This window comes from Nelusetta ayraudi, unplaced genomic scaffold (genome assembly GCF_046127955.1).
Source record: "Nelusetta ayraudi isolate G7.1 ecotype Tasmania unplaced genomic scaffold, CSIRO-AGI_Nayr_v1 ptg000042l, whole genome shotgun sequence".
In the NCBI taxonomy this organism is placed as follows: domain Eukaryota; kingdom Metazoa; phylum Chordata; class Actinopteri; order Tetraodontiformes; family Monacanthidae; genus Nelusetta; species Nelusetta ayraudi.
The window spans coordinates 5632501-5651759 of record NW_027466092.1 but is presented as its reverse complement, the minus strand read 5'-3'; the positions used below and the strand labels follow the sequence as shown (position 1 = coordinate 5651759).

The 19259-nt window shown below is 41.4% G+C and overlaps 2 protein-coding genes across 7 annotated transcripts; one reads left to right on the top strand and one right to left on the bottom strand.

The window, feature by feature from the left end:
- Positions 1 to 438: 438 nt before the first annotated feature.
- mblac1 (metallo-beta-lactamase domain containing 1) lies at positions 439 to 2845 on the bottom strand. The gene is made up of 2 exons (XM_076033879.1): positions 2349 to 2845; positions 439 to 990 (listed from the first exon to the last, which is right to left on the bottom strand). Exons 1-2 carry the CDS (start codon positions 2763 to 2765, stop codon positions 751 to 753), a joined length of 657 nt encoding a protein of 218 aa, XP_075889994.1. The 5' UTR covers positions 2766 to 2845; the 3' UTR covers positions 439 to 750.
- A 64-nt stretch (positions 2846 to 2909) lies between these two features.
- gal3st4 (galactose-3-O-sulfotransferase 4) lies at positions 2910 to 19201 on the top strand. Of its 6 annotated transcripts, none has more exons than XM_076033877.1 (4): positions 2910 to 3039; positions 13566 to 13676; positions 14013 to 14310; positions 15359 to 19201. In XM_076033877.1, exons 2-4 carry the CDS (start codon positions 13567 to 13569, stop codon positions 16445 to 16447), a joined length of 1497 nt encoding a protein of 498 aa, XP_075889992.1. In that variant the 5' UTR covers positions 2910 to 3039; position 13566; the 3' UTR covers positions 16448 to 19201. The 6 variants fall into 6 exon arrangements, with proteins under 6 accessions (XP_075889992.1, XP_075889990.1, XP_075889991.1 ...); XM_076033875.1 differs by having other exon boundaries at positions 14010 to 14310; XM_076033876.1 differs by lacking the exon at positions 2910 to 3039 and adding an exon at positions 7051 to 7169 and having other exon boundaries at positions 14010 to 14310.
- The last annotated feature ends 58 nt before the right edge of the window (positions 19202 to 19259 follow it).

The window sequence follows — 19259 nt, the reverse complement described above, 5'->3', positions numbered from 1 at the left end:
AGAACAAGAAAGGGCAAAAATTAGCTTATTGACCATGGCAAATAGTGTGAGTATTGTTGATGTTCTTACTCGTGATAACAGAAAAATGATGCTGCCTCGCCCTGACTAACTCCTTTTTTGAAATAGTTAAGACTGTTTTTAGAGATCATAGTGAATTTGGAGTTCAGTTTTCTCCACTTACTTGCATTTTGATTTCAAGGCCTCTACCGTCGTAGTGTTTCTCCATGGCGTTTTGGCTCAAGGTTGTCTTAGTCTTAATAGGAAAAACAATATCCATGACATTTGAGATTTTCTGCGTGAACTTATCCAGAAGTTCATCAATTGTCTCTGCATTTACGGTTGGTGACACTGCTATGGTTTCCATAAACTGAATGCTAGCATTCTCATTTATGAACACATAAAACTTTCTTAAGATCACATAAAATTTGGTTGACAATATTTGTTTACAAAATATTTATTGATTACTGAGATAATCTGAGGTACTCGGGACATAAATAAATTAAAAAAGGGCTAGTACACAAAGGAAATATATATATATTTTTTTAATATTGACTGACTACACTTCTCTTCCCTCTGTCATTTCTTTTGTTTTGCAGAAACAGTGTACAAATATTTCAGAGGTTGCTATCAAGCCAGTCATACATAGACAATATACTTTGTGAATGGTCTTCTCTGACATTAGTATGCATCTCCAACATGTTCTCTGTCAATCGTCCGAACAGAAGCCAGTCTTGATTTACTGGCTCTCCATCAACTTTTTATGATTCTGAAGGGGAATCCATGGCCTGGAATAATGACATCGGCAGTCCTTAGTGCCTCCTGCCGGTGGGTCTCCTGCACTGCAGTGTTCATACTGAGCTCACGCCAGCTGTCTTCGTCCGAGCAGCTTTCAAATAGATCCCCTGCTACGAGCAGCGTGCCTACGGAGGCTCCCTTCAACCGTACACTGACATCTTGTCCAGTGTGGCCTGGAGTGGGAACAACACACACCTGGTGGGCACAACGGACGGAAAATTAGGAGGAGTATAAGGTGGAGGGTCAAGGACAACTTAAGGTGTTTTCGCACCTTTCCAAAACAAAACCAACTGAGGCCACTTAAAGTGGAACAAGTAGTGGGACAATTGCACAGAAGTTTTAAGTGTTCACATACTGTATATGTGCTTTGACTAATTCCCAAGCGTCCGAGTCTACAGCGAAGGAAAGTTGGCAGCAGGTTCGATATTAGCCGGATATTCAAAGTCTCGGCAAACAGACAGTCTACAAATTACAACGCACAGTATCCAATTAAAGTTTTAAAATCTTCACCAAAAATCAACAAATGACATTTTCTCGTTCTGATTGCTGTAGTAGTTGCCAATGGTAGGCTGTTACAGTACTTACTACAGTTGATGTTTTGCAGGTATTCTGTATTATAGTTAAACAGTATGCAATTAAGGGTTTCAGATATTCACCAAAAATCAATCAAAATACATTTTCTCATTCTGTTTGCTGTGGTGGTTGCCCAATGGTAGACTTCTACTTACTACAACTGGTATTTTGTAGATATTTTGTATTATAGTTACACAGTATGCTATTGATTGTTTAAAGTATTCACCTATAATCAATAAAAACACATTTTCTCATTCTGTTTGCTGTGGTAGTTGCCAATGGTAGGCTTCTACTTACTACAGCTGGTATTTTGCAGATATTTTGTATTATAGTTAAGCAGTATGCTATTGATTGTTTAAAGTATTCACCCATCAATAAAAACACATTTTCTCATTCAAGATTGCTGGTGCCAATGTCTGCTACTTACTACTGGGGACATTTTTAGGCCTAGGCAACGAGGTGCCTTTTTTTTTTTTTAACCATCATTTTCTTTTCTTTTTTTTACCATCACAAGATCATTGAACCCCTACTCCACGGGACGAAACAGCCTTAGTTCTGCCAAAGTCTGGCAATTTGTGAATGCCCTTTGGGCTGATTAATTACATCATTAATGGCTAGTGAGGATCACTCTCATACAAGAAAATAAAAACGCCATAAAATGTAGGTTCGGCTTCCTTGTAGAATGCAAGGGAACCGAACTAGATCTGAGTTGTGGGGCGAGTCCATTTGAGGGGGTGAGAGGGATGAGCTTTTATTTGTTCATTTTGCTGCATGTTTTGACATTTTACTTTTGTTTTAATCTGTGAAACACTTTGGGTTGCATTTTTTTTCATGCATGAAAAGTGCTATATAAATAAAGTTTGATTTGATGATCTGTAGACGATTTTAGTGTTGTGTGTGTGTGTGTGTGTGTGTGTGTGTGTGTGTGTGTGTGTGTGTGTGTGTGTGTGTGTGTGTGTAGTCAAGCTACCAGTACTTACATGCTCATCAATAGTGTATGCCTGTCCCTCTGCAAGTCTATTAGAATGGTATGTATCCCCCTCACTAATGTCATATCCAACAATAATCAAGGCTTCGGGGAAAAGGCTCAGATTTCCAACGTGGTCCGAGTGCCCATGAGTCCCCACGACGACGTGAACGTCTCCCGGTGCCAAACCCCTCTCTTTCAGTTTCAGCAGGAGAAAATCGCGGTCCCACGGGCCGCCTGTGTCCACCAGAATATTCTTGGGTCCTGTTATGAGAGTGATGGACCCGTCAGCTCGAAAAGTCCCGTCGGTCTGTGAGAGGCAGTAGCCAGCTTTGAGTACGGACGCTGAATATGGATGACCTGGAAAATCAAGTTCTGAAAGTTGGATAACTTTACAGTGGCCACAAATTACGCTTAGGTCCTCCCCCATTGTACTTAGTACATCGATACTCGATCCTCAACCAATAAAATACAAATCGAGTGTGGTCATCTTCTTCCTCCATCTGCTTCCGAGTTCCCGGCAGTCTTAGATGACTGAAGGTATAACACTGCCTCTAGTGGCCCGGGGCGGCATTACTGCTCCGGGAGAGAACGTGTAAAATCTGACTGTGGGAGCGGGAGTGATCAGTTTGGTGCTTGCTGAAGGGACACCGCTTGAAGCGGAGCGTTTGTCGATTGCCCAACATCAAACTAACTTCGACACGGTAGGACGATGCATTCTCAACTCTTACTAGTCCAACGTAGAATACAAATGCACTGATGGATCATTGCTCATACAGGAGCAGCCTGCATGTCTTGCGACGTGCTTTGTGGAATTATTTGCGATCATTGTGATTGGCAGTCAAATTGGTAACTTACCCGTAAGTAGCAATGCCGATACGTACATTTTGCGCATTTACAAGTCCACCTTTACATTTTCAAATGGATTTAAACGCAGTGGATGGTGCACTATGCAGTCCGATGTTTCTGTCAGTGAGCATAGAGCAAAGGCAATCAACTGGACAGCTCTAATTTGTGCGTAACGGGAGCGATTAAATAGAGTAGGCCAAGTGAGGGTATAACAATAGCTTTTTAAATCGGCCTAGTTTTGTTTCTTTTCTTTTTTTTTGGACGTGCAGTTTGAGCCTGATTAATGAAGAAGTGATGGGCCACTATGGAAGATATCAACATTAAAATAAACATGACTTGAAGAAAAAACAAATAATATCACTCATGCAAAAATACAAAACAAAAATCGTTAAGCAAACAGTAATGTTTAAAAAGTGGACAACTAAACAAATGATAAACCACAATATTTGAAAGGAAAAAACACATTTGATGACCTATACAGCCCATAACATGCTCCTACATTCTTTGTTTTTGTTGTTGTTTTAGCTTTGGTAAGAAGTTTCTTGGCTTTTCTAACCAGGTTGACTAAAGAAGAAGACGTTGAAGTATACATAGTTGTTAAATTGCTGTGGAAACCTTGTTTAAGTTTCATATTTGCTTGCCATAGGAATTTGGTGCTGCTGTGTTCATTCAGTTCATTAGTGCATATAGTGCTGGCATTGGAGAAATCTTGACCCATCCTTGTGATGACCTGGGGAAACTGGGGCAGGTTCTTTGTCTCCGAATTGACCATGACAGAAGCAGGGTTTAATCAGTTTTCCTTGTGTAATTTTGTATTAGCAGCATGCATTCTTGTCTTATTTATTTTCCTCAGGACTAAGGGGACTATTGAGTGTCCCTTGTGCTTGTCTTGAATGTAGAAACATGGTGGTTCTGTGTCTTGACATGCATTTATGGTGCTGATATTTGGTGTGAGGACATTTATTGTGGTTCCTAGACTTCTCTACCAACACCCGCAAGACTCAACATTGGTAGCCACAGGCTAAACACTGCGGAAACACACAGCTCATTCAACTTCAATGACTATGGCAGGGGAACACACCTCCAGGGCCTTATAACCTGTACTCAGTGAAGAGATCTGCACTAGATAGCTGCAAATCTGGCTGTATCTGCTTCTCTTATCCGGCCCCAATTTCACATTGGGAGAATAAGAATCACAAGTAAATCAATAAAACTTTGCAGGTTTGCGTTTTGATTGCCAGCCCTAACCCTCATGTGGCACTATAGAGTTTAAAGTTACAGTTAAATTTAAATAGCACATCTCTCACAGCAGAGACTGCACATACAAGCACTGGTTAAATAAGAGTTGGGGAGTGGCCCCCAGGTTTTTCTGCTGTCAATTTGTTCAGTGTCCACTGTGTTTGAGAGGGCCTTCAGTTAGTGTGTCAGTACAAACTATGGGGGACTGTTTACACAAGGGAAGAGGATGACACACACTATGGTCTGGGAGCTCTTGAATTTTCAGCAGGCACTTTACACGTGTAAATTGCATAGCTTTCACCAACATCATTGTTGTCAGTTTTAAAGATCACAGCTAGTTTCACAGGTTGCTGTAGGACTATGCACTGCGCACACATGTTTCGTTCATCTTTAATTTTCCAGACACTGCCATATGGACATGGTTAAGGAGGAAACAGCTTATCAGGAGCAGCTGCTCCTTAACAAAGGCACTGTATAAGCCATTAGGGGCTTTGCTTCTAAATTTAGAGCTAAGTCTGCCTCCTACCTCACACGCTGACTCAGTGCCTGTCGGGTCCCTGTGTCTTGAGATGTCGGTTAAAGTAAATCCAGGATGGATTGGATAGACTGACGATGAAGTGTCATGATATGGTAAATGCTAAATGGACTGCACTGATTTCCAGCACCTTCATATACTGTACCTATATAGTATGATTATATCTATCACTCATTAGCAGCAACAGGAGCCAAAAGAAGACTTTAATAATTTATAAGAAGGTGTTTGGAAAGACAATAATGAATTAGTAATAGGATAAATTTTGTGGATTTGTTTTTAAACATTGTTTATCTTACCTGTGCTGCCTTCAACAAGGGTTTAAATGTATTAACATCAATTAGGTATTATTAATTAAACTCCATGGTTGAGTCTTGGCTGTGTAGACTTATGATTTATTTATTTTTTGTTTAAAAGGGAAAACATAATCCAGAAGACAATGCGCTGTTCTGCCTTCTTTGCAACGTTCCAGCTGCAGGGCAGTCAGGTCTTGGAATTTCTCATCCTCCCTTCCCACATTTTTCCCCTTTTGACCCCTCCGCTCAGCACATCTATTCATCAGCTGCTATCAATCATCTAATCATGCACACCTGGAGGCCTCAGTAACTATTCACACTGTGCACTCTACTTTTTGATAATTTCTGTTTTAATAGTAATGCACCTTAAGTTTATCACTAAAAAGCTCTCTAACACTTGTGTTGCTCATAATAATAATAATAATGATAATTGTTTGTTACAATGTACATTTGTCCTCTGCTTAAATATGATTTCATACATTGTCAATCTATCTCATGTCCAAGGTTGTGCTGCAAGCTTTCTGAATGGCTGTTTTTTCCCCCCTTTTCAAAGAGACAAAACAGTCAGACTGTAAATATGCACTATAATCAATTATTATTATTATTATTATTATTATTATTATTATTATTATATATTTTTGTTAGTTTTTAGTTTTAGTTTTAGTTTTTTTTTTTGCTTTTTTTGACAAAATCTTTCTTAGGCCAATTTTCCCACTGGTGCTTCAGGTCTTTGGCAAATTGTAAATTACTAAAATTCCAGTGCACAAGCATAGTCATTTCACACGATTCTGCCCCCTGACAGCGGCGTTTTTAAAAACAGCGCTCAGGCTCCAGCAGTGAGTGGCTGGCAGATAATTCTAACATGTTTGAACAGCTGCTGCAGGATGGAATTACTGAACAGAAGCAACAACAAGTAACACTTATCAACACTGTTGGGAGCAAAACACTGTCAAGTGAACAAACAAGTCGGCTAGTGCAAAAAGAAAACTACTTTATTTTACCTAAATATTTGCATGCCATAGCTGATGATAAATTCTGACTTGATTTATCAAGGGAAAAGCTCATTTTTGAAATATTTGAAGATGCGCTTCATTTTGCTCTTGGATGCAACAGTTTTTAAAACACCTGATTTAATATTTGTGGGCATTAGTTATTGACTGTTGTCAGTCATTTACTTAGTCAAATGAATACGTGGAAAAAGCTTCAAGACTGGATGTAATTTTTCAAACTACAGTTGAGGCCAAAATGATTAGCCCCCCTAATGAAATTAGACAAATTCTTGATTTCTCCATGGAAATTAATAAACAAGTGTTTATGGTGTATTTGTTTCCAAATTAGCGAAGACAAAATGTCCACTAAGTTTGATAAAGACATTATATTAATACACTGAGTTAAAACAAGAAAGGGCAAAAATTAGACATCCAAAAATGATTCTCCTCCCTGGGCATCAATAGTTCACTAACACAAGGCTCCCTGTGCCTGAGACTGACCAAGGACAGTCAAAACCAAACGATCTTTGTAGCAACTCATTCAATATCCAGCCAATCAAGTTACACTCCTGTGACATCAAACAGGAAGGGTCAGACTTGGCATGTCTGCTTAGCTATGTCGGGCACGACAAGTAGGAGTGAGTGTATTTACTCTCTACTTGTCGTTGTGTTCATGACATTCAGTAATAGATACAACTAGAAAATTACACATTAACCAATTTTGTAGAACAATATCTCTATGCAGATCTTTTAATGAGCTGGCGTTTGTGGTTTGTGGGGCATGGTTAACGTTACTCAAAGTTCTGTGGCAGCGAGTATAGTTCTAGACACTGAAACACCTGGATATAGCAGTACAACCTTCCCCCTTAACGTGACCCTCCACTATCTTCTTTCTGAGCTAAAGACTGATCTCCTATGTCTTCGGCATGGTGAGTGAAAGTAGTTCCTCTTAACGGTGTGTTCAAGAGCCCTGTTCCTTGGTGTTCTCTTTATGTTCAAAGCCAATTGTCTGCACTGCTGTGGTTTGAAAGGTGACTGGTTAATTAGGGGCGTGTTCTCATAGCCTCGTCGCACCGCGCCTCGGTTCGATTGTGTTCTCATTGGCCCCCGGATCACGAGACCGTGGGCGGACTCGATGCCGTAAAGTGGGACAATGTTTTCGACGGCATTATTTCTGTGCGATACACAACAGCGCAGCGAGGGACAAAGTAGAAGTTGTTACATACCTGCTGCTCGCTCTGTGGTTGCTTTTCTGTTAAAGAAAGAACAGTTTTCCTCACTGGAAGTCACAGTTGATCATTTATGCAGGCAACAGTTATAATTTATTGTTTCGTTTTCTGGGAGAGTAAATGCGTAGCTCAACCTTTACATTTTCACCAAAAGTAAACACGAGACAGATACAACGGGAAAAGAGCATTTATTTAAAAACAAACAAACAGAAAAAGCTGCCCTAGCGAGCCAAGAACGACTTTGTTAAATGCCGCGGTGTTTGAGGCTTCCTCGCGGCGAAGAGCCACGTCCTCTCGACGAATCCGTATTTCCTCTCGTCTCTAGACTCCTCGGATTCCCTAACTGAACGCGCCTGACGCAGGAGCAACTCGATTTGTTCTGAGTGCTTTGCCATTTGCCGCTCGTCGTTTTTCGCGAATATGGTTGAACACACTCGCAAACACGGAAGTTCCGTGTCGAAGGAGTTGGCGTCGGTGTCCGCTCCGACAGGGAAAATCGACGAGGACACTGAGCCAATCCAGTACCCTGCTCGTCGCTACGTCACCACTAAACTCGTCTCGTCTCGCTTGGACCCTGAGCGCTTGAGGTACCAAAACGGCGCCCCCTACAACCGTGTAGCGGTCAGTGCGAACGCCCTACAACCGCACCGTGGTGAGGCGAGGCTATGAGAATGCCCCCTAGGTGTGTTTTGAAAGCAAAACTTCACATAGGCGTAATATTATTGATGAGGGCTATTATTTTTGAACATTCCATTTTTCACGATCCTTGATATAAAGCCTCAAAATGTATTTTTTATTCCGAGATTTACCAAAAGGTAAATAGCACTGGTGAACACTTGATTATTTCAAATGTGACATATTTATTATTATGATTATGTCAAGAATTTTAGGAAAATGTTTCATAATTCCAGGGGGCCTAATAATTTTGGCCTCAACTGTAGTGGCAGGTCGACCTACAGCATCCTATGGTATGCATATGTAAATCCAGCTAGTCCAAGGCTTCTAGGTTGATAATCCACAGACGAGCCATCAACGAATAGCTACCTGAACACAGATGCTGTTGATGTTTTACTTGGCCAGTAACATTATTGACACTGTCGACTGTTTAACTAAAGCAGTCAGAGCAATGCTGTCCTATTCTAGTAGAGTTTTTCTTTTTAACTAAACCTTGTCATCATTGTACACTAGATGCAGAACTTGAAGAGTGAAGAATGTAACAACTGCTGTAGTAGAGGAAACACTCACTCACTCACACAACGTTCCCTTTTTTCACTCAAAATATCCCTCTTAGTGTAAAAAAAAAATGAAAAGAAAAAAAGAACGTGCAGAAGAGGGCGTGAAAATTCTAGAAACTTGAACGTGTCAACAGTTGTCTTTGTGCTTGTTTAACTTTTGTTAAAATTTTGATTTGTTAGGCGGGCTGCCATGTGTAAGTGTAGTGTGTGTACTGTTATTAGAGTGGTGGACTAATTAGAAAACAGCCCTGTGATGTGCCTTTGTTGAGTGTGACGGAAGGGATGGAAGATGTAGGTGCCAAGACTGTGTGTGCAATGAGCAGAGGTGGGAAGTAACAAAGTATAAAAATACTTTGTTACTTGACTTAATTAGGGTTAGTAATTGAGTTTTCATGTGTGTACATTTGTACACAAACATTGGTATTTTCTGCTATTCACATCAGAAAAACCTGCTTGTTGCTTTCATTTTTAAAGGATAAAAATTCTGTTCAAATAATTTGTTATTGTTGCTTAAACTGGGCCGATTTCACCGATGCTGTAATGTAGTTAAATGTAAAAGTGGATCATATTTCAATGGTACATTATTTGAGAGTAGCTTTGTTTTTAGGGTCACTGTGGTCAGTTCAGTTCAGATTATTCTGTCACAACTTTTTAATTTTTGCAAAATTATCAACATTATCATTAATAGAAAAGAAATTACCTTCCTTTACATTCTGTACATTTCAGAACCCCTACGTCATACTTTTACTTGAGCAAATGAGTTGTATCACTACTTTTACCAGAGAAGTCCCCCCCTAAATCTATACTTTAACTGAAGTACAGAATTTCGGAAATGTTTTTTTGCATGTGTGTCAAAGAAGCCCATCTTATTTTCTCTGTGTTCAACCAAACAGGCAGCAAAACAGAATTCCTTAATTTAATCCAGACTCATTCAGGTTGGAGCGGCGAGATTTTGATGGAGGGGGGGGCGGAAGTGATGCAAAGTGGCATCAATCACATGGCGTCACCGCGTGCGCTAATTGATCAGCCGTGCGTAGTTCACGGTCAGCCACAGAATTTAAAGGATCCGCTAGTTTACCATCGCATCAGTGTAAAACGCTTTTATTTTGCAAACACAGAGCGGAAGCGCCCCCGCCCTCCCGCTTTGCTCGTTCTCTCTCTCTCCCTCCTCTCCTCCCTCTTCTGCCTTTGTGCCTTGGCTTTTCTTGCCTCAATTTTGAAGCCGCGCAAAGCCAAAGAAGTAGAGGGTGAGTGAGTGAGAGGGAGGGAGAGACCAGAGAGAACCGTCGGTGGCCTACATACCGACCCACGCTCCTCCATGGCCTGAACCCGAGCTGGCGGCGGCACTCCACCACCACCACCACCACCGCTTGCGAGGTTGCAAACCCTCCGAGATGCTCCGAGCTCTCTGCAGCTGGACGATCACACTGACGCCGGCCCGGGGAGACAGCTATGCTTTTCAGACGGAGAGCCAGGTAACGTCAGCCCTGGAGGTTGGTGGAGGCGAGGCGGAAAGCGCGCTCAGATTGTCGCGAAATAAAATGTACGCGCACGTCATCTGGAGAAACCGAGGCCCGAGCATTAACGTGTGTGTGTGTGTGTGTGTGTGTGTGTGTGTGTGTGTGTGTGTGTGTGTGTGTGTGTGTGTGTGCGCTCGCGCGCTCATGCGACCGGTGCCGTCATTCGTGGAATATAGTCCCGTCTCTCCCTCCTCTCCAACCCCCCTGCAAGACCTCTTTGTGTTATGGCGGAGGCAGCAACAGCAGCAGGGTGGCGGCGGCCGCCGCTCCTCTCCCCTCTGTCTCTCCTTTATCGATCGCACCATCCAGTCCTTCTACGCCTAAAATAATTCGGCATTCTTTTACGACCTTAAGTCGATATAATGTTTGCTGCCCCGCCGATGATCAGCGGAGGGTCCTCAGTGTCGGCATTATCGATAATTGTTATTGATCAGTGGCGTTTGCTCGTGTTTTGATGGTGACTTGCTGCGCCGAGACGCTCCCACCCCGTCGCACCGCATCATCTGCTGGTGGTCCGGGGACCGCGCAAAAAACAAACGAATGAAAAATTATCCATAAACAATTTATATAAAGTATTTAAAAAAAAAACAAACAAACACACACACACACACACACACACAAAACACGAGACCTGCCACATGGTTACTATTAGGACAGCGCGGGACAATCTCCCAATGTCTCCTTAACAAAATCACACAAATCCTCACGTTGTTTCACCTTAAAAATTTGTTTTTCAAAATGAAAATCCAGAAGAGGTGGGTTTTTTGTGTTCATGTAAGCTTCTTTTTTTGGGGTAAAATTTGATTAGAACATGCAGGTAAATCTAGACATTCTACTTGAGAATAGCAAAAGGCAACCTTAGCCGTTTGTCCTTTTTAATTGAAAGGGTCAATATTTCCCTGTCAGACTGCACACAGCCTGCAATATAATCCAGGGGGTTGAGTAAACGTGAGCCAAATCTTTTCCGTTGTAAATATTTGACGATGCGATGTTAATTAATAAATTAGTGAAACTGAAACCACCTAAGAGGTATGCGAGGGATTTTGCAGAGTGGCATCACGAGCTTGTATTCAGGAGCCTTGCGCATAGAACCACTCTGGTTCTATGAATATGAATAACAATCACCAGTTAACTGCAAGTGTTAACAGTGCCTGAAATAGCAGCAGTGTTGAAACTATGTTGGAGCTATAAAGAGAAGACATGATTTTCGTATTGTTTTTGTTGTGCGTCTCTGACGTTAAGCCAGACTCAAAGTGTTCTCACATCCTCATGAGTGGCACAAACGTTTATATGCGGCCATAATCTTTTTCCACATACTATGTACCAGGATTGACTTCCAAAACAAAATAAAAATCTGAATTAGAAGTTTAGGTTTGTGTTTTTGAGTAGAAAGACGATGAGGCCTGTCTGTATGCAACCTGATAAAAAATAAAAGACGAAGTGAAACTGTTTGTTTCCGATTTTGCAATAGTCTCGTGCAATACTCTGTGGGCAGTGGTGGAGGTTGCGTGGGCTGTTCCTCTATGCAAGTATGCAAAAGTCTGCTGTGCAGACTGCGACTGTCACCATGGCTGCTGATCAGACTGCATATTTACAATGTGGTACGCATCTTGATGTTTTCGCATGTGTGTCTTGTGGGGACTTCCAGAAGCAGAAACACAGTAGATTTATCAAATTTAATTTCTTTGCAGGAAACTGAACTGCTGCTGCAAATTGTAAAAAATAAATAAATAAAAATGTATAACTACAAAAAGAGCCTATCCCTATTCTTAAAATGTCTTAAGGAGGCCTTAAGATATCAAAGGATTAATCTGGTATCTTCATGTTACAATACACATGCAAACACTGGTGTTCCACTGTCGCTTTTGTAATCTCATCTGTGTTGTAGTAATCTTTGTTGAGATTACCACAACTGGTGTGTGTTCCTGGAAAAACACTGCAACATCTAAAGGTTTAAAATATCTACTCTCTGGCAAAATACTAAGAAGTTGATCTGATGGGTTCAATGCTGATTCAGCGTTGTGTGAACCCGCAAAGGGTGTGAATGTGGTGAGACATGTTATATTTTGTTCCTCAACATGAGTAGTAAAGATTTCGCCCACGTAAGGCCACATTAAGAAGCGTTTCTAAAGTTATTTTTGAGGGCGTCCTGCAAATAAACTACCTTAAACAATAGACCCTGCTGAGTCAGTATGGGTGTGTATGCAAAAGCAAGCAATTCTGTATTGAATGTAAAATACATTTTTGAAATCCTTTACTTGCAAAAAGCACATCCCCCCCCATGTCTCAACATGACAGACTGCTTTGGCTGATCATATACTTTGCGACATGTCCAGGGTTTCACCCTGCATTCGCCCTATGACAGCTGGGATAGGCTCCAGCACATCCCCACAACCCTGAGTGCAGGAAGAAGCGGGTATTGAAAATGGTTGGATAGATGGACATAAAAGTAGGTATGTAGAAAGGCATAGTTGGAATAATTGACTTGGTCTATCCCTTTGGTTGCCTAAGGGGACAAATTAAAAAGGTAAAAAGTCTCACTCATTGTCAACCAAAGTGTGTGAAATTCACCTAGCAGGAGGGCAATGGGTGGGCTTTTTTTAAGAGCCTTTGGTCTCACCCAGCAGCTGGAGATTGAACCTACGACCTACCAGACTCAGGGTGGACAGTTAAAGTCAAAGTGGGTTATTCTGTGCTTTTGTAAAAAAAAAAAAACGTTTGCGCTATTTCAATAAAATAAAAACAAGACGTGTTGAAGTGATTAAAAAAACAACAACCCTGTGGCCTTGGTGATGTGCCTCTATTTGCGTGGAGAGCACTGAAGTGAGAGTAGATGCATGTCTGCTGCGATCACATCACCCAGCTCGCATGTTACCCCACCAGAAATAAACAAGCTTTAATGTGAGCGCTAGGCTGTGCAAACACATCTTCGTTTAGAATAGGTTTTTAAGATTTTACTGATATGTACACATTTATGAAAATATGTTTTTCCCGATGGAGTGAAGTGAGGGATTTGGATTTACTATTAGATGGCTGGAGTTTAAATTCAGACTGCTGACTTGGAAAAAATGATGAGCATCATAGTTATTAAAAGAAATATGAATTTTAATCATCAGCCTTTCATAGTCAGCCTCCTCTTTGTCTAAAATGCAGCCCGTTCTGTTGGCTCTTGCTGTTTTTATCTGGCTGCCTCTGAGCGTGATGATTACGGTGATGCCTTAGTCATCTTTGTTTTATGACTCATCCACATCTCCCCTTTTATCCCCTCTTCTTTCACATCTGTACTCCTCTCCATCCCTCCCTACATCCCTCTATACATCCATCCTTCTTTTACGTCACAGAATGTTGCGATGGCTGTGTGGTCGGCTGGGTCCAGTTTGGATGTGGAAGGTGGTGCTGGTCTTCGTGGGCCTTGCTTTCGCTGGCCAGTTTCTGGGGGTCATCTTCAAGAGGTATCTGATTCTAGTTTCAATCTACATTAAGAAGTATCAAAATGTATCACATTTGGGATGTTGTTCATACTAAAAAGAATTATCACTGTGCTGAAATGTAAGAGGAAATAACGACTTGGAAGAGATGGACAAGATGAAGACAATTGCTTTGATTTTGCGTTCTGTTAACTAGTCTGCGCACCTTTTGTGAGAAAAAAAACAAGTATGGTTATTGTTGTGGTAGTCATTAACTTTTTTGAGATGCTAAAAATATCTTTGGTCACTGCTGCTAAATGCCTACAGAAACCTCCCACTTAATTTCTTATACGCATACATTCTGATCCTTCTGTCCAGCAGCGTTCAGCCATCAGCTCGCTCCATATTCTCCTCCCCTGATGCTCAGGGGCCCTCCCTGGGTTCCTGCCAGCCCCACACCCACATCATGTTCCTCAAGACCCACAAAACAGCCAGCAGTACTGTGCTCAACATGCTGTACCGTTTCGGAGAAGAGCGTGACCTTCACTTCGCTCTCCCACTGGGCTACCAACTGGGCTACCCACTAACTTTCAACGCACACAGGGTCAAAGGTTACAGAGGCCCCAGGGCTGTGGAGTTCCATATTATGGGCAACCACATGAGATTTCATAAGACAGAGGTGAGTATAAAGGGAAAGTATTTTCCCAGCAAGTAAAAATCCAGTGAGGAAAAATGTGTAAAAATTTTCACAATATTTACATTCCAGTATGTTGGCAGGAATGCTTAACGGCATGTCTATCACCAAGTTCCCACCCAGGGCATAAGTGATGTCATGTGTTATCAGTGTGTTGTCGCTGACGTTGGTCCCTCGGTTGCTAGGTTTCTTGCATTAAATGGGGAAATGACTGGCACATCATTCAATATTGAGGCAAGGGTCAATATTGGTTAAGGATTTAAACTGTTAAGAGGTTAAATGTCATGCCAGAGCACTGGTTAGTGAACTAAAGAATGATTAGATTAGAAAATGACCTTACATTAGCAGTGATTATTACATCCAATTAAATGCTATAGTTTGCAGAGGGGTTTTCTAAATTCATCATGCAAATCAGGACAAGACACAAAAGATTCACAGACTGGTGACTATAAGAACGTGATTATATACTATAATAAATGCACATACATTAAAGTCCATTTCTTATGGTGTTATAATTTACAGTGTGGGCCTTTTAAAATGAAGATCAGTGTTCGCAGCAATCCATATGATGAGCAGTGAGACAGGAATCTGAAAGAGATTGCAGACTTGTAACATAGGCTCCATTATTATTCAGAGCTCTTGAAAAATGTGCAATTTTCTCAGAAGTCCATAGAGACTTATCGACACATTAATCTTGATCTTTTAAACCTTTAAGCCATTAGTAAGGTCAGGGTCTTGTCACTAAAGACCTTCTTCTCACTACAGACCTTCTCTAATGGTATAAACGGCAGCAGCAGAGAAGGCGTCAGAATGTGGTCTTGGGACTGGCGCATGTTAGGCACTAAAAGGGGAAGAGCATCAGCAGTGAGCTCTTGATTTCTAAATGGGCTAACTGTTAATACGCTTTTCCCTCCGGAGAACAACCGCACAAAATTCCAGATAAGGCTTGATGAAATTATAAATCAGATTACTTGATCAGTTGATAGTGAAAGCACGGTCTTGTTTTGAGATGTTTTTCTCCTCTTTGTTTTAGGTGGAGAAAGTGATGCCCGCGGACACGTTCTACTTCTCTATTATCAGGGACCCTAATGCTCTGGCTGAGTCCTCCTTTGCCTACTACAAAGAAGTTGCACCTGCCTTTAGGAAAACCAAAGGCTTGGGCGAATTCGCCGATGACCCATTGAAATACTACGATCCCCGTCTCCGCAACAACAACTACGCCCGTAACCTGCTTTGGTACGACTTTGGCATGGATCACAACGCTAATTTCTCCCTGCCATTTGCTCAGCGTGGCGTAGCCATGATCCGGCGGGTTTTCAAGCTGATTCTCGTGTCGGAATACTTTGACCAGTCCATGATCCTGCTGAGACACGCCCTCTGCTGGCCGCTGGACGCTGTCGTATCGTTCAGCCTTAATGCTCGGCAGCAGAAGCCCAGCGGTGTGAGCGGGAGCTGGATGAGCAAGGCGGCGGCAGCGGCAGGTGTTGTTGGCAAAGGAGGACGCGGGCAGGCAAAGATGTTGCCTGATCTGTCGCTAACGGAGCAACAGCGGAAGAAGTTGCAACGGTGGAATGCCTTTGACTGGTACTTGTACAAAGCCTTCAACCGCACCTTCTGGGAAGAAATTGACAAATTTGGCCGCAAAGAGATGGAGCAGGAGGTGGCCCTACTCAGGACACGGCGGGAAGAACTGGCCCGGGTTTGCCTCAGGGATGGCGGGAAGCCGGTGGAGGCACACCGGATCCAAGACAAAAACATCCGTCCATTCCAAAGTGGATCGGTCAAGATCCTTGGCTACGAGCTTCAGCCAGGACTGGACGATGCCACCAGGACTGCTTGCCAGAGAATGATCAGGCCCGAGATTCAGTACAAAGACTTCCTGGATGCGAAACAGTTCCCACGCGCCACGGCTGTCCAAGCTCAGCAAGGGCAGCAAGGCATGATGGGAGCAGGCATTGGCTCCTTTTTAAGACCAAACCTGTCCAGGACAGCAGAGAAACCAACACGGGGAGGTGTTGGGGGTAGGACTGTGGAGCATCGGGAAAGAGACTGGGACGGGAGCCGCTTGGTGAGAAACAACAAGACTTTTAATCAAGGGCAAGAAAAAGTAAAGCTGAGATGATTCTGCGATGAGTTTAAATCCTCAGCGTGGTACCTGGGTTTTTTTTGAACAGACACTAAAGAAACTGAAAACTGAGCCAAGATAAGAAAATGAATAAAGTTCATTCCTTTTACCTTCACACTCTATTCAACTGCTTGTTGTCGTAGAAAAAAACGGTACCAGTGTGGATCTAGTACAACTCACATGGACTTGACCTCTGAACTCTTGCGATGTGGATGCAGTATTGAGTTTTAGATTTGTTTTCATTTGCCTCAATAGGAAGTGGAAACATTTGTTTTTTTATGTCATGAAAATAAGCCTACTCACGTATAGCTGTGGTTTCTGACGAAGTCATGTGTTCCATTAGACAAAGGGAAGCCTGTTTAACCCCCCACAACCCCTTCCCTCCCTGCTCCCACCACAGCCTGTTTAACCAGTTCACCTAGCAAGAAGATTGGCACAGATTGTAACCATCTTGATGCCCCCCCTCTTTTCTTCTAGGTGCGAGTTTAATTGTAAACCCCAACAGTTTGAAGGGTAGTCCCTAGATTGTCCTCTAGCGACTATTTTTGAAATTTACAAGAGAACAAAAATTAATTTAGAAAATGAATGGTACCTTTTGTGTTTTATGTGAAATTACATCCAAAACCTTGAACTTTCATCGTAGTTTCAGCAAGAATATACAAACAAATACACTTTCGTCCTCTCACGTAATATTGTTTGTCTGAGAGTTGTCTTAATGGAATTTTCTTGGCACATAAGATAGTAATTTAAGATAATTGCTGAATACATTACATACATTATTTGTCTATAAAAGTTATTTTTCGAGTCCAGTAGAAAATATGTATTTGTATTAAATTAAACGATTCGCAAAGCAGAACAGTTTTTTAGAAACATTCAAAATTTTACATTTTTGCACAGTATGTACAGTACAGATACTAACAAAAAGGAGAGGGTAACTGATATAGGAGTTGACAACGGGCTTCTTAACATTTGTAATTAAATATGATCAAAGTAGGTATAACTTTCAATTTCAAATGTTCAGTTAGTATGGCATTTGACTATACATGTTATTTATTTTCTGATAGACTAAACAACACATAAAACTGGAACGCTGAGAGCTCAGTGGTTGTCAGGTGGATTTAGTGTAAAGCTCTGTCCTGTCAAAATATTTGTGTGTGCAAGGCTTCTTGTCTTCAAAACCAAGTTATATATCTTCCTGTTTCCTGCGTTAATGGGTATCCCAGCATATTTGTGACACTAAATAAAGGTACAAGGTGTAGAAGATGGGCGTCCAGATTTATACTGACAAACATAACAACCGAACTGAATATTTTATTGATTTGTAAATATGCAAAAACACATGCACACAACAGTTTGTGGCATAGTGACAAAATCACAAGAGGTACGGCCATGAACGCAAATGCACAGGCTTGTCTGTGTCTGTGGGCAGAGCTGTGAAGGGGTGAAAAAAAAAAACCTGCACTGAATCCAAAGAAAGAGTTCTTCCACAAAACAGACTACATTATTCATTCAGTACAGTGTGGAGGGTGTCACCTTACGGCCTTCTGGGATGGATCAGGTGGTCTGCGTCACGTTTGAATGACTCTCTCCTGTTGCCTCTGCTAAAAGCGATATTGTTGTTGGGCTTTTTCAGACTGCAACAAGATTCAAAAGGGATTTCAAACGGACAAGTGAGTCCTGGCTTTTTTTCTTTGTCCCCACCTGACAGTCCTACTTTGTCTTTGACTCATTTTCCCATCATCTGATATGCAACTTTCAGACTCTGTTAAAATGGTTTTAAACAATATTTGGTCCTGTTGCTTTGCTGTCACATTTAGATGCGTATAAAATGTAACATGAGATCAATGACTGATTTGATTGAAGTATTAATTGTCATACCAGCGTAGTCAAAACTGCCATCAGTGGTAGATATATAAAAGCAATATTGCTGTATGAAATGGTCTTCTTTATACTGTATATTGACTGGAACAGAAAACACTGCTGTTGGTGAGATTTTTCTTTTACCACCTAAAAATATATTTTTCTGCCTTCACTTTTTCATCTCACCCTTACCCTTTTATTTTATTTGTGAAAAGTGTTCTTGGGTTTTAAAGTCTACAAGAAGTGGTCAGCTACCTACTACTTAATGTTGGTGTCATCTGTGTCCACGTGTTGCTTTTTGATCAAACATATAAACAGTTGAATTACTAACTCAGTGGTGGTCATGATGAAGAGGAAACCACTGCCTTCACTCTATCCATAAGATAACTTGCTTTTCAGGCTCGTCTTACCAATAAAGGTTGAATTTATGTTTATATCTCTGGGACAAATCTGAATTAGCTGTTTTATGGATGATGTTTGGTTATATTTTATCTTTGTTTGTTATTAGTATTTTTAAACATGTTAAACGGTACCTTCCGTGTAAGAATGTAACGGCTATGCCTTGTATTCAGCCTCTTAATTTTCAGATGGTAAAAAGAGTAGGCCGGATTTTTCATGTGTTATCATGCACGTGTCATTTGAACATCTTCTATCTCAACTCAACTGCTTCTGAAGTTGAAAACACTTATGAAACGTATTGTTCTTTTTAAGGTTTTAATGATATGACCGAACAAGACAGCCAGGGTTCATATGAAATGCACCATTGTACTTTGGCTTTGATCTTACTTGAAACTGTATTTTTATTGAACGTGGAGTAGGTCATGCTCTTTGTCTGCATCCATTGAATTGTCCCCTTCTCTTCTGCTTAATTAAAGCAAGACCCAATCTTTCCTTTGTTGCCTTCTTGTTTGCATTTTGTTTTGTGTTTTATACAATCATGACATGGTAA

Excerpts from the sequence above, each read along its gene's own strand:
- gal3st4 (XM_076033873.1), top strand. The coding sequence starts at position 10,157 with ATGCTTTTCAGACGGAGAGCCAG. Across the intron at positions 13,677-14,009 it reads CTGGGGGTCATCTTCAAGAG|CAGCGTTCAGCCATCAGCTC; the intron begins GTATCTGATTCT and ends CCTTCTGTCCAG. Across the intron at positions 14,311-15,358 it reads TGAGATTTCATAAGACAGAG|GTGGAGAAAGTGATGCCCGC; the intron begins GTGAGTATAAAG and ends TCTTTGTTTTAG.
- mblac1 (XM_076033879.1), bottom strand. The coding sequence starts at position 2,765 with ATGGGGGAGGACCTAAGCGTAATTTGTGGCCACTGTAAAGTTATCCAA. Across the intron at positions 991-2,348 it reads CATACACTATTGATGAGCAT|GTGTGTGTTGTTCCCACTCC; the intron begins GTAAGTACTGGT and ends TGTGCCCACCAG.